Source organism: Atractosteus spatula, chromosome 8, assembly GCF_055471065.1.
Source record: "Atractosteus spatula isolate fAtrSpa1 chromosome 8, fAtrSpa1.hap1, whole genome shotgun sequence".
In the NCBI taxonomy this organism is placed as follows: domain Eukaryota; kingdom Metazoa; phylum Chordata; class Actinopteri; order Semionotiformes; family Lepisosteidae; genus Atractosteus; species Atractosteus spatula.
In genome coordinates, this window is record NC_142713.1 from 24,508,114 (window position 1) to 24,521,162 (window position 13,049).

The 13,049-nt window shown below is 35.8% G+C and overlaps 1 protein-coding gene across 1 annotated transcript in view; it reads left to right on the forward strand.

The window, feature by feature from the left end:
* The window catches only part of lin7a (lin-7 homolog A (C. elegans)), a 62,346-nt gene extending 53,089 nt beyond the window's left edge, over window positions 1-9,257 (forward strand). The window contains exons 5-6 of the mRNA XM_088922707.1: window positions 1,075-1,302; window positions 7,592-9,257. Coding sequence (XP_088778833.1) covers window positions 1,075-1,302 — 228 coding nt within the window. The 3' untranslated portion in view covers window positions 7,592-9,257. The remainder of the gene's footprint in view (window positions 1-1,074; window positions 1,303-7,591) is intronic.
* The last annotated feature ends 3,792 nt before the right edge of the window (window positions 9,258-13,049 follow it).

Sequence of the window (13,049 nt, forward strand, 5' to 3'; positions counted from 1 at the left end):
TTCCTGGTACAATCTAAGAAATTTAACAATACAAAGGGTACAGTATTATCAAAGAATTAATCAATACCTACAGTATAAAACTGAGAACAGCAAAAGATGGCTCTTTCAAATACTGTATGGAATTTGGTTTGACAACAATTATCTCATATCTAAGGTACATCCCTTTGCCCTTAGGACCTTTGTTCAAATAATATACATGACATTTTCAAAGATTTTTTTTTATTTTCTTCCCATTACATCTCTGCTAAATCACTTTTTATTGCCGCTCAATGAGCTGTGTTATTTGAGTTTACCAAGATCCAGAAGGTCATTATAGTAGTCCTCTTGGACTTGGGCATAATTGTTTTAGTCTGGATGCACAATGGGTGTTAATCACAGATAATCAGAAATAAAATTAATATGATGCAAAATGTGCCTGATGACCTTTCCTTATTGCTTTATTATATTTAAAGTTATAAAAATATACAGCAATATGAGTGATGTACATCTCTCTGGAGCAGAATGAGTTCCCTATTTAAAAAAGAGGAAAGTGCTTTTAAAAAAATAAACCAAAGCTCAAACAAATATTCAATGTGCAATCCATTGTAGTGTGTACATTTGAAATAAGCATTTAATTTAGCGTAGATTATTTGCAGTTAGAAAAAAATAAGCACATTTTGTAAAATGGGCAAAAAGATTTGAAAGTTACTGTATATTGTTTGTGCCCACAGACTGACTGAATGATTTATTTCATGTGCTATAACCCCAGTGTTATTATATACTGCTTTTTACATTTGTAAATTAATTATCTGTCTTTATTCTTTAACAACACCCCTTTAACACTCTTATGAATAGCAGAAAATCACCCGCTTTCAGCTTCTGGCATTTTTTAGGTACCTTACAGCTTGGTAAAATAGAACATTTCCTGAAGATGACTGTTGGTCACATATTTGTGTTTTACTAAGCAATTGTACAGGGTTTGTTCTTTCTTTCTTGTTCTTGCTACCTATTTGTTCTTCTTGTAGCAGCCAGGTTACACAGAGCGAGGCCAGTGAAGTTGCAGCGTTTTGTGTCTTTTGTTTCTTGGGATGTCAGAGTGTCGAAGGGGAGCACCATGAGAAGGCAGTGGAGCTCCTGAAGGCTGCAAAGGACACTGTGAAGCTGGTGGTGCGGTACACCCCCAAAGTGCTCGAGGAGATGGAGGCCCGCTTTGAGAAGCTAAGGACGGCCCGGCGCAGACAGCAGCAGCAGCTCTTGCTACAACAACAGCAGCAGCAGCAGCAGCAGCAGACGCAGCAGGCCCAGCAGAACCATACGTCGTAGGTGAGGCTTTTCATTGCTTTGGCCCCTAAGGAAGGCAAGACCCTTGGGTAAGCCCTTTCCCCCCTTTACTGTACTTGCAAGGTGACAGCATGAGGCCGAGCACTTCATATCATGGTATGAGTGGATGGGACTCATTTGAACTTTCATTTTGAATGTTTTCTTTAGAATCACGATTCATGTAACTTATCTGAGCATTGTTTGAAAACTAGATTGTGTAGAATGATTGGTCTTTTGGTGCAGTGGACATCTAGGAAGTAGTGCTGTGTTTGCTCTGACCCCATGAGCGACTGTGATGGAGTACTGGAAGGCGCTGAACAGAACTGTACCCGTCGCATTAGCTCCTCACCTCTTTAGGCATTAGACTGTAAAAAAAAGTTTCAAAGACACTAGAATTTCAGATTTATTTAATTGCAGAGACCATTATTTTTCACCAGATTTTTATAGATAACTATGAGTGCTTGTGAGTCTATAGCAAGCTCTAACACAAACACAGCAATGCTAATGGTGTTGCAAAAAGATATTTGCAACAGTTTGTGCTTTTTTTCATAAAGTATTATTATTATTATATTATTAGTATACTTTTATCTAGGCTGGTTTATTTCTGAAAACTACTGAGCTGTAAAAATTCACTGCATTAGTTCTATAGTGTAATGGCACGAGTAGCTGTATAAATCAATATTATACAGAAGGTATTGCAATGAGCAAAAGATGATGTAGCATTTACTTATAGATATGTCTAGAAGTATCCTTATGTGCCAAGTTATCTAGTTTGACAACATTAACTCTCCTATGGAGGAGATTAATGGGCCTCATTTACAAGAGGTAAATTAGTGCAGAGAAAAGGGAATGAACAACTAATTGAGCTTGAACTTGAACAACTACATCAGCATCAGCGTGGCGAGCAGAGATGCTCAGGTTTTTGGGAGGTGTAAAAAGAAATGACTGAAATGAATGGACTGAGAATGGGAGAGGGCAGAGAGGTGAAGACAGTAATCCAGTAGGTGTCAGGGAACCAATGGGTAGAATGGGAGGATTCTTGTGCATAGCCGTGAATCCTGCAGAATGTGGGATAGCACAGGGACAATATCCAAAACACGTTATCCAGGGGCTTGGTCGATTGGAGAAGCAATGAGTCCGGTCAATGAGTCAATGAGTAGCCAGGGAAATCCAAGAAAGATTGTTCCGAAAAACTAAATCCAAGGAGCACGGTCAAAAAAGGCAGGAGCAAAGATAAGGAACCGGGAGATCAGTCAAAAAGGTTGAAAGAGAATACTTCGGGAGGCTTCTCAATAGAGAACGTGGGTTGGTGAGTGAGGGAACTTTAAATACTGAAGGGAAAGGGACGTGGTTGGATAATTGGTCCGGGAGGGAGAATTTGTGGAATCTGGTGCATGTGAGAATGTGATGGGTTCAATTAGGAATGAGATCGTGAAAGAGTGCGTTCGGGAATGTAATGGTGTTTACAGGGGAGAGTGTGGGTCTTGACAGTAGGTAAGGACAAATACATGAAACTGGGTGATTGCAGAAGTAGGTTGCCCACGAAGAGCATGAAGAAGCACAGTAGGTGTCATACTGGGAAAATGATGAGAAAATATTAAGAAGTAGCAGCAATGGAATGAACATATTTGTTTTCAAACTGATGTAAAAAATGTAAAGCATTGACAGAATAATATGACAAATCGTAGCTTCTTGTGAATTAGATGTTTTCAAGGCATCTTCTACAATGGCAGTCTAATTATATTCTTGAGTGTTTGGCTGCAGCCCTGAGATGCAACAGAGCAAGATATTGAGTGGAGAATCAGATGGCCCATTGGCCTGAACATTACTGTTGTGTTGTAACTATTGTAGTTATAGAGATAACTCTGTTTCAAATTTTATCTCTACAACATCTTTATGTTCTCTAAAGTAGGTACAGATATTCAAATGGGGGTTATTGATTTGTACAGAGAATTCTTAGAGAACATTGAGGAGTGAATCCATTCTCTCCTGCTTAAAGGAGTATTAAACTCTTTTATCATGATCACTCCGTGATCATAGCAGAAATATATCATTTTCTTACCTAGCCATCAATCATCTGCACTTATGCCAAAAAAGATCTTATTGAATGCTTTAATAATACTTTAAAAAACCTGAGATTATGCAATCATACTACTGCAATTTTCCTTCAGAAATAAAAAATTGCTGTGGTAGAGATACAAGATACATTTGAAACATTACAACATTTATTATGTCAGTGAAGAAATGTTTGATTTATGGTTGTATTTAAAATAGTTTCTACTGCCAAGAATACTCTACTGTGACACATTTACAAATGTTAGTATAAAATTGAACAGTGCATTTTATGTGGAGAAAATGCAGAAGATTATTTGTACATCCAAGGGGAAAATAAAACACAAATAACTCATAAGTAGTTACTATTATTAAGGAAACAGAGAAATTTCTAACACTGGAGGAGAGTTGATTTTCCAGCCTGTCAGCAGAGTGAAGCCCAACAACACTTGTCATCGACCTCAGGGTGAAGACCTGTAGAGCAGCAAGTACTGCACAAGTCTTAGGAAGACACAAAACTTTAATACTGGTATGAGAGCTGGAGGCGACAGTTATCATGTCAGATTGTCGGAGATTGTCAGATTTCTAATCCCAACCTCTGGCCAAACACTATCAGCTACGTAACCCACTGGCTGTAGAACATTGCAGAGTACAAGACTTAGGTCTATTGTGTCTGCTGCAAGGAGAGTTACCAAGAGGAGGTTAGGATCCTGAGGGAGAGTAAAAGGAAATACTGGACTCCATGCAGATAGTACCCTAGGAACTGAACCTAGAGCAACAGCCCCGCAAGGCAGCGATGCTAACCTCTGCAACACTGTGCTGCTTCTCACACCTACGTAAATCTCTGTGAAATGAATTCTAACTAAATAGGAACATATGGATTTCCCAACTAGGAAATCCAGAAATCAATATTGTCAAAATACTCTCTTCCTTAAAGTACCTTCCTTTTAAGTGTTCAAATTACCTGGACAGATTCTGGTCTCTTAGTGAGCTGAAAGAGGAAACTGACTTGCTGTGCAATTGCTTTTCTTTCCAGGCTTCTCCTGTCTTACTGTTTCTTTACCTGTGTGTGTGTGCTTGTTATCCTCGCTTTTATTTCTGTATGTGTGTTCTACGTTTGTTGATTTACTAATTGAACTCAGAATTAGTTTAGTTTGAGTTGAAGATTGTGTGGTCACCTGGATATTTACCCATTGTTTCTGCTTCAGTGAGCTGATCCAATAAAGACAATTTACAGTAGGCATTCTTCAAGCCTGCCATTTGTAATTTTTTTTTAAGAACAATAGGTTTATTCCATGCTGAAAAGAAAAGAAAGAAAACAACGTTTCGGCCGTGGAACCTTCTTCAGCTATGAGGGTGAGCTCACACCTGAAGAAGGCTCCACAGCCGAAACGTTGTTTTTTCTTTCTTCTCTTTTCAGCATGGAATAAACCTATTACTTGTTCCTTTGCAACCTATGCATGCTGACGCAGCTACCCACCTGAGTTATGTTTTTTAGAATGGGTTGCTACTTATAAGAAAGGCATATTTAAACATTCAGCCATCCCCAAATTGCAACAATACAAACTGGTAATTCTGCAATAGTGTTCCACTTATTTACATCTCACGGCTATTAAGTTTGCAAATTATTCTGAGCACCTCAGTAGCAATTCCAGTTTGTGTCTGTTTCTTGTGTTGGATCATTATTTACATTATAAGCACTAACAAGAAATCTGTTTTACTATTCAAAGATTTGTACTGAAAATCAGTGACTAGAGCTTCTACCAGGAATCACGGCCAAGTCATCATGAGCCAAATGACACATGTACAGGTATATTACTTAGCACCCAGGGAGCTCATCACAATATGTACTGCATTAAGATCATACCTGTCCTAAAATTAAACATGACAGGTCCTTCATGTTGGCTTGCCAGGAGTGGAAATCATTTTTTATTTGGAATCAAAATTTACATTTTTCTCTGTGGCAACAGCAGGTGCAACTGAAGAGAAAATTAATTAGCTAACATTGCATGGTTTAAAAAGACAAAATGAGTCTTTATAAAGTAGTATGTATAATAATAGGAAACCATAGAGATACAGATGATTAAGTGGCTTTAGAAAAGTCCAGATTTTTGTTAGCTTTCATTTACAGACCTCTGATTTAGATAAAGATGTACAGTATATAAATACATCTAGTAATATGATGGTGCAGTGGTAACCATTGCTGCCTCACAGACGCTTGAGCCTAGGTTCAGTTCTGGATCTGGGATGCTATCTGTGTGGATCTTGCTTGTTCTCCCTGTGTCTGTTTCCTCTGGTTGCTCCAGTTTTCATCCACAGACAGACAGACTTTTGTCTGGGTATATCTGTGGAAGGTTGTGTTACTCTCGAGTTATTTCCTTTTTGGACAAATTCTTATTGGGTTTTAATAGGACAACAGACAACAGCCAGCTGGCAAAAAAGAAAAGCAAAAAAGGGGAAATGTAAGGACATAAACAGATTTTGTAAAAAAAACAACAACATTTGTCTAACCTGTAATAGTGCCAAGCAGTCTGGTTGCTCTTGGCTGCATTGAGCAGCAGGAGTTTTGGACAATCATACCGTTTCCTATATAAAGATGACTCAGAGCAGTCTTAGAGATGAGAAAAAAAGTTCCATGGAGATAAAACTTGTCCTCTAGTACCTGCTACTGAGGCAATTTAATGAAAGATCCTGGTGCCTAATTGGTTTAATTAATGCTTGCTTAATTAAGACCCACGAGCCTGTTGTGATTTAGAATAAACCTGTCCTAGATGAATTATTACAGCTGAAAAGCCCAGATGTAATATTTTTATTTAAAATTAATTTTAAAAACTCATAAGGTACTTCTGGGGCATTGTAAGATTGCCAACTGAACTCCCAGCTGCTTTCCCCCAGATAGATCTACTGTATGTATGATGGAATTAATTTATAGTAATTTATAAGTATTGTAGTGAAAATGAGATGGAAAATATAAAACAACACAAGGTAGTGAATTCATTTTTATAATGGAGATCTTATACATGTACTATAACCCATGAAGAGGATCATCTAACTGGGTCAATTTTGATTTTATTCAGAAACTCAGACATTCTTTTTGTGAATTTGATGAAAATTAGAGGAGATATTAATGCTTAAACAGGTGAAACCTGAGGCTTGTGACTGTATGGGCACATGGTTGGAATAGAAGCAGTTCCAGTGGCAGGATCAGAGGCATAAACACTGATTTCCACTAAATTATTTTGTATCCAGAAGCTCTATATTTTCCAAAGCTATTACATTATTCCATGAAATTGGAAACTGAGGTGGAAATATAAGACTGAAGCAAAATAAAGCGTAAAGTGATGTATTATGTTGGAAATCTGATATATCAATGGGAGCAATACTGGCATGCTGTCTGATAGCCTCAGCTATTGGTTCTAATGATTGAACAAGCAATAGAGCTGATAATAGGTATCCCTAACACATTTGTGCTGAAAGTGAACTTGAGGAGCATAAATAACACAGTCTGAATATATGCCATATGATCATATGGACAAATGAGTGGTCAAAGCCAAAGTATCCTAGTATTTAGCCTTGTACTCCTGAAGTTACATTTTATTTTTAAGGAGCAAAAACACCCTTTAAAGGCTTTATTCGGGAATAGGAATGAGCAATTATACTGTACAGTATATATGGTGCTAAAGAAAAAACAATAGTATGGCAGTAGGAACAAATAACAGAGAATGAAATTTCAGTACATCTTTGACCACATTTTTCTCATTTCTTCTTTAAATCTCACGCAGGTATGAAAACTTTCAAAGACAGAAGAGAGAAAAGTGAAACATCTGAAGAATATGTCTAGTTTGAGTTGAAAAATTCTGATTAAAGTCATGCCCCCATAACAAGTTCATAATCTTAATATTCCTACAGTGTAGTCTTAGTAGAGGTCGGAACCTGTGGATCAAAAGTATTAAGTGTAAAATGGAGTCAAAGATAAACAAAATAAAGCTTAACAAAAATAAAATAACTTTTGTTCAGAACACAAGTAATGATTCTATATTGTTCTGAAAACTGTAAACATCAGAAGATTTAAATTGCTTTAAAATGAGTTGTTTGCTCTTTAATCAGCCAGTTTAGTTTGTTTCATTTATGATACAAAAGAAGAGAAAGAAAATATTACATATTGCAGACATTTTAATGGCATAGAAATATCTCATGTAGAAATGTTGCTCTCAGATTGTCTTTTGTTTTCTCTTTGCAGCTTTTTTCATAAGAAGAAAACCTAGAAGACATTCAACAACCAATGATGCAGTTTCTTCAGCGTAAGCAGCAGATTCAGTGAAAATACCAACTAGAAGAGTTGCGTAGTTGCGTAGGAGTCTGTTTCATTCACCTACTGTGTAACCGTAGTTTTTCAGTTGTGAAATGGAAAATTTATGCCACTTACCTAAAATGTTTAAAATGGTGCTTTTTGAATCACCCGTTAAAATATATATATATACACATTATACTGTATATGCCAGACAAAGCAGTATGGGAATTCAGATAACCTGCTTTGACTTCAAAGATTAATTTGAACTGTTTAACAGATGGAGTTACCAGCCTTTTCAACAAACTATACTCCATTTTGTATAGGGTTGTGATATTTCTTAGTTCCTGTTTCTAATTAAAAGTAACAAAACTGTTTTTGCCAGGATTTATATATATACAGTATTTATTTTTTGAGAACATTTTTTGATGTTGATGTCTGAAAATATATAAATAGACATCACCTCTTGTGTCTAAATTTTGTTTCCAACGTGGATAAATGCAGCTGTTTCTTAAATGATGTAGCATGTGTTTGTATAATTGACAAAATTAGATTTTATATCTAAACCTGCAGACCTAATTCTATCTAGTAAGAAATATATGGATTACTGCTTTGTTAATCAATAAAAGTCAACTATAATGTCATGGAAAAACAAGAATATGCTCTGTAGAACATGTAACATACAAGTGTTTATCTGTTTTATAAATCAGCAATGTAAGTGTGACTTTTATTTGTATAGGCAGTAATTTATATTGCTGAATTTCTTTTTAACAGTTTTTGTTGCTATTACACATGAGCCTGATTTATTGTTCGCCACATCTGTGAAATTGCTACATTTTGCAAAGAGTTTGTCAAGTTTTGTCCATGACTGCTCAAGATTAGAAAGTCTATTCTTCCAGTCCTATCAATGAAATGTACTCAGAACAAGGAAAAAAACTTCTAACATTTGAAAAAATATGTAACATGACATTGTTGAAATTTTGCTCTTCTTTTTGAAACATAGCTCCACATTACCTTTTGTTGTTGAAGTTTTGAGGAATGTTCTATAAAGATAAAATACTGCTTTGAGAGTTTAGTGTAGAAAAGTAAGGTAACCAAGCTTGCCAGATTTTTATAGCTTTTTCTGTGTTTCAACGTATATAAATATATTCCAACATTCCTATTTAAGAAGTACATTTATAAATATATTAAAATATAAAATGAGCTTGAATAGGCTGAGAGATTCACTCTTTATGCATTAAGCTTAAGATCATCTTGTTAAAGTTTTTGACATTTTTTGTTTATAGTCCCATTACTCATAGCTTATACATAATACATATACATTTGTGTATATTCATACTGTAAAACATATAATATAAAGTTCTTATACTGTATCTTACAAATTACTTGTAGCAAAGTGCATTCAGAAGATAAATTAGACACAGAGTCTATGTGCTGTGTCATGTCCTGTGTTCTGGATACAGTTCAAGGGATAGATCAAAACCTTTTTTAACTGGATTGCTTGAAAAATTACAGTAGATGAAAAAAATGTTCCACATATTACTTTATATAAATGAGTAGCATTGATACAGTGGGTTTTTATAATGAGCATCAAAATAAAGATCACTTTTAATTGCAACAAGTTATCAGGAAAATGACAAAAAGCTTATCCTTGATAGGGTTGATTGACATCATGCTTTGCACCCTGTTGTAGATATTGCCTTGTGGGATTCTGTCCCATTCTCATCTCAGACCCAGAAAAAGCATGTGCCTGTTCTTTGGTCTCAAATGTGGTGAGTAGGGCATCCATGGCACAACTGTCACATTCTGGTCTCACAAGAAAACCATTGTTCAACAAGCAGGATAAGGATGTGTTTTGTCCTGCCAGAAAGTTGTCACAGTAGAAGGAGCCTAAGGGAAGGGCAATAAGTAAGATCCCGTACTGAAGGCATTCTTCTGTAGAACTAAACACTGCTCCCAGACTCTCTCACTCTTGGAACTCCATATCAAGTGGTCTGTTGTATACAATAGTTAGCATATTGATCTGCACATATGCACTGCACACACTAACATCCATAGGCATGGTCTACACAAAACCTCCCAATATAGGACACTCCACAATAATCCACTTGAGGTGTAACTTACTCCTTTTCACACAAACTGTGGAGAGAATTGGGCCCTTGTGTGGTCTTCTGGCCCATAGATTTAGCTGAATCGCTGATGTGAGAGGTTGTTGTGACTTGACTTTTCAGATGCACTAAAACTGGTGGTATGAAAATGATCAAGAAGATGAAATATGATGATACTGTATGTCAATTTTGCTGAGGTATCAGGTGAAGTATATTCTTAGCGTCTGTTACTGAAGAACTGTGGAACATCTTGACTGTGAATACCTCAGATGGTAAGCAAATGTGCACCCACTTCATCATAAGTGAATTAAATAGTTCTTAGAAATTCTGTGAGAAAAACTAACAGCAAATACTCAAATGTAAAGCACACAATAGACAAATAGATGTTGTTTATAACGAATACATCATAAAATATACATACAGTATGCACTACAGTATTTCTTTTTTAATTACAGTCGTGTGGGAAGTGCTGGTTTCTCATAGCTTCTCAGTTCTGCACTTCTACATTTTGTTATTTATTCACTTCATTGGTTGATACTAAAATCACTTTTAATTTGAGAGCTTCAGTGTTGTGAATCACATAATTCTTGACCATCTACAAATCTATGGAAAAAGCTTTTTAAGGTATGCAATAAACTAACTCCATCAAAACTACTTAATGTTGGTCTGTGAGAGAGATACTGTACAGTTAATCTCAAAGATTACAAAAATTAAAGAGGAGTTTAATTTGACATGAGTCGCTCTCATGACTCGCTTTCTGAAAGACTCAGAAAGAAAACTGAAAGAAAGAAAGAAAACTGAAGTTTTCTTTCAGAAAGAAAACTGAAAGACTCGCTTTCAGTTTTCCTGGGAAATGATTAATTTCATTTACATTCCTGATGAAAGAAAATTATTTTTAAAAAAATAAAAGTTTTCAAAATACTGTACCTGAATAAAATAACAGCTTTAGAATTCTTTGAAAATAATTATACTGAAGATTGCTAAAAATGTTAAGGAACCTTGAAAGTCAGTGAAGAAACGAGTTACATTGTTTACTATACTAATGAAGACTAGTTTTAGTTTCTAGTAGGCAAATTATAGAAAATGCAATTGCTTGATTTTTATTATATAATGGATGATAAATAAAATAAGGATATATGAACTGCAACACCTTTTAGAAATAAAGATATGGAACAATATGTTCCCTACATTAACACGAATCCTGTTTCAACAATACTATAATAATATACCCCTGTAATGTACTGTAGGGTCTGGTTCACAGACATTGTATAATTACCTTAATATTGTTACATTAATCTCACCTATTTAGTCCATTTTTTTCCTCACTTTAATTTTTGAAGAAGCACTACTCAGCATTATGCAATTGTTTAAATGTGTCTTTATATAGAGATATGCTGTACAGTATGTATTAAAATATAATATTGTGTATTTAAGTCAGCTACTCTACGTGTTTGCAGTTTGGTTTTACAAATGTAATTGGATCACTGACCCCCATCTATTAAGGTTAAGAACTGGAAGTTGTGGAAGTACTTCACAAGGAATTAAATTCACTTTTGCTCCTATACAAAGAGGTATTGTTTTTATCTTTTGACACTGCAAGCTGGAGCAGTGAGAAAAAACATGAGGTTAGAAATGCCTCATTAAAAAAGTGAATCTGATTTAGCTATTCTCTTTAGAAGCATGATAAATATAACTCAATAGCTTATGTGTTCTTGCAATACATCTTTTTTCTAAACATATGCCTAAGATCTATGCTTTGATTGCATAATTAAATTATTGTTTAATAGATGGGGTTTGGTAAATAAATGCACAGTTCTGGGTAAACATGTGAATACCATTTAAAAGCAAACACTTGCTTTGCCATAAACAGAACTGAGTCGTGTGATCCTGAAGATGCTTACAGCTTGATATTTACATCTTTCACTTTGTATCATTTCTGTGTATCATGTTATTTTACCTAAATATTGTATTTTCTCATTACTGAAAACAAGCATGGGAATGTTTGCAAGGATGAAGACACTTTCTAAAAGGCTGTTCATAATGAAGGTTCAGTAGAAAGATAAATCCTAATGCCCACGTAGCGCCACCTCACTGTATATAACTTTCAGACTTTCCAGTGTTCCAACCCCACTGCCACTGCAATATAAACCTTTTTGTTCATTTCATAAAATAATCTGACTGCCTCACCCACATGACCACATACTTATCAGTCTTTAAATGCAAATACATTACCATCTGGGGCATTGTCAGCATCTCTTGAATCAACTTTATCTAAGTGTCTAGCTGCATCAGGTTACTTTGACATTAGTCCAGTCCCATCTGTACATTTTTTCATTTATTTTATACAGGTAAGTATTTTTAGAAAACATACATTCTTATAACAAAGCAATACAATATACAGTCCCTGACACATATCCTAGAAATGTATAAATGTGTAACCCTGTCCTAGCGCTTCCCAACAACAGACAGCAGTTGCTAGTAAGTGGTTCCAGCCTGGACACACAGGTTAACATAAGTGACTTTGAGCCAGGTGTAGAAACTAGCTAGTACAGCTAAGAGATGCTGGATTAACTACAGGAACTACACTTCCCAAAAACTCACTAGGTAACTTCTCGATATGCATCTTCATCCCTAAGCTACCTGTTATTGTAATGTCCTGCCGGTCCCTTCTAGCGCTGGTGGCTTCACTGGTTGTCTGTTGTGACAGGAGTGGTCTGAGATTGAACTCACGCAGGATCCCTTAATTTCTAAACAAATAAGAAAATCCCATGGGGGGGGCACAGGACAGCAGCACTGCAGCTGATAGCAGGGAGCCAACTACCAGTGTGCACAAGGACACTTCTCATGACTCCTGTGCCACCACCTTGTCACTTGCTTACAAACGCTTACTGCTGTATTCTTAGATTTCTTAAATTACAATGCCAAAACACACCACCTAAGAATCATGTTTTATGTCTATGGAAAACTGAAACAATCCAATTTCATTTTTCAGTCCTTGCCTAAATTAACATCCACCCAATCGCACATGTTTCTCTGGCATAGCCAGAGTTGTCAATCTTTAACTTATCCTGTGCAAATTAATCCAAATATTATGGTGTCACTATCCATTTCATACCCTTTTTACTCTTTCCAAAACTGTGCTAACCGGGTTTCTTATTAGTTGCTGAAAAGGTTCAGTGCTCTCTGTCCTTTATCTTGATAATCACAAACTAAAACTACTATGTATCATGGCATGTATCCTATGCTTTTGTTCAAATCCCTGGGATTGTAATTATGACTTTTTTTTAATTCTATTTAGTAAA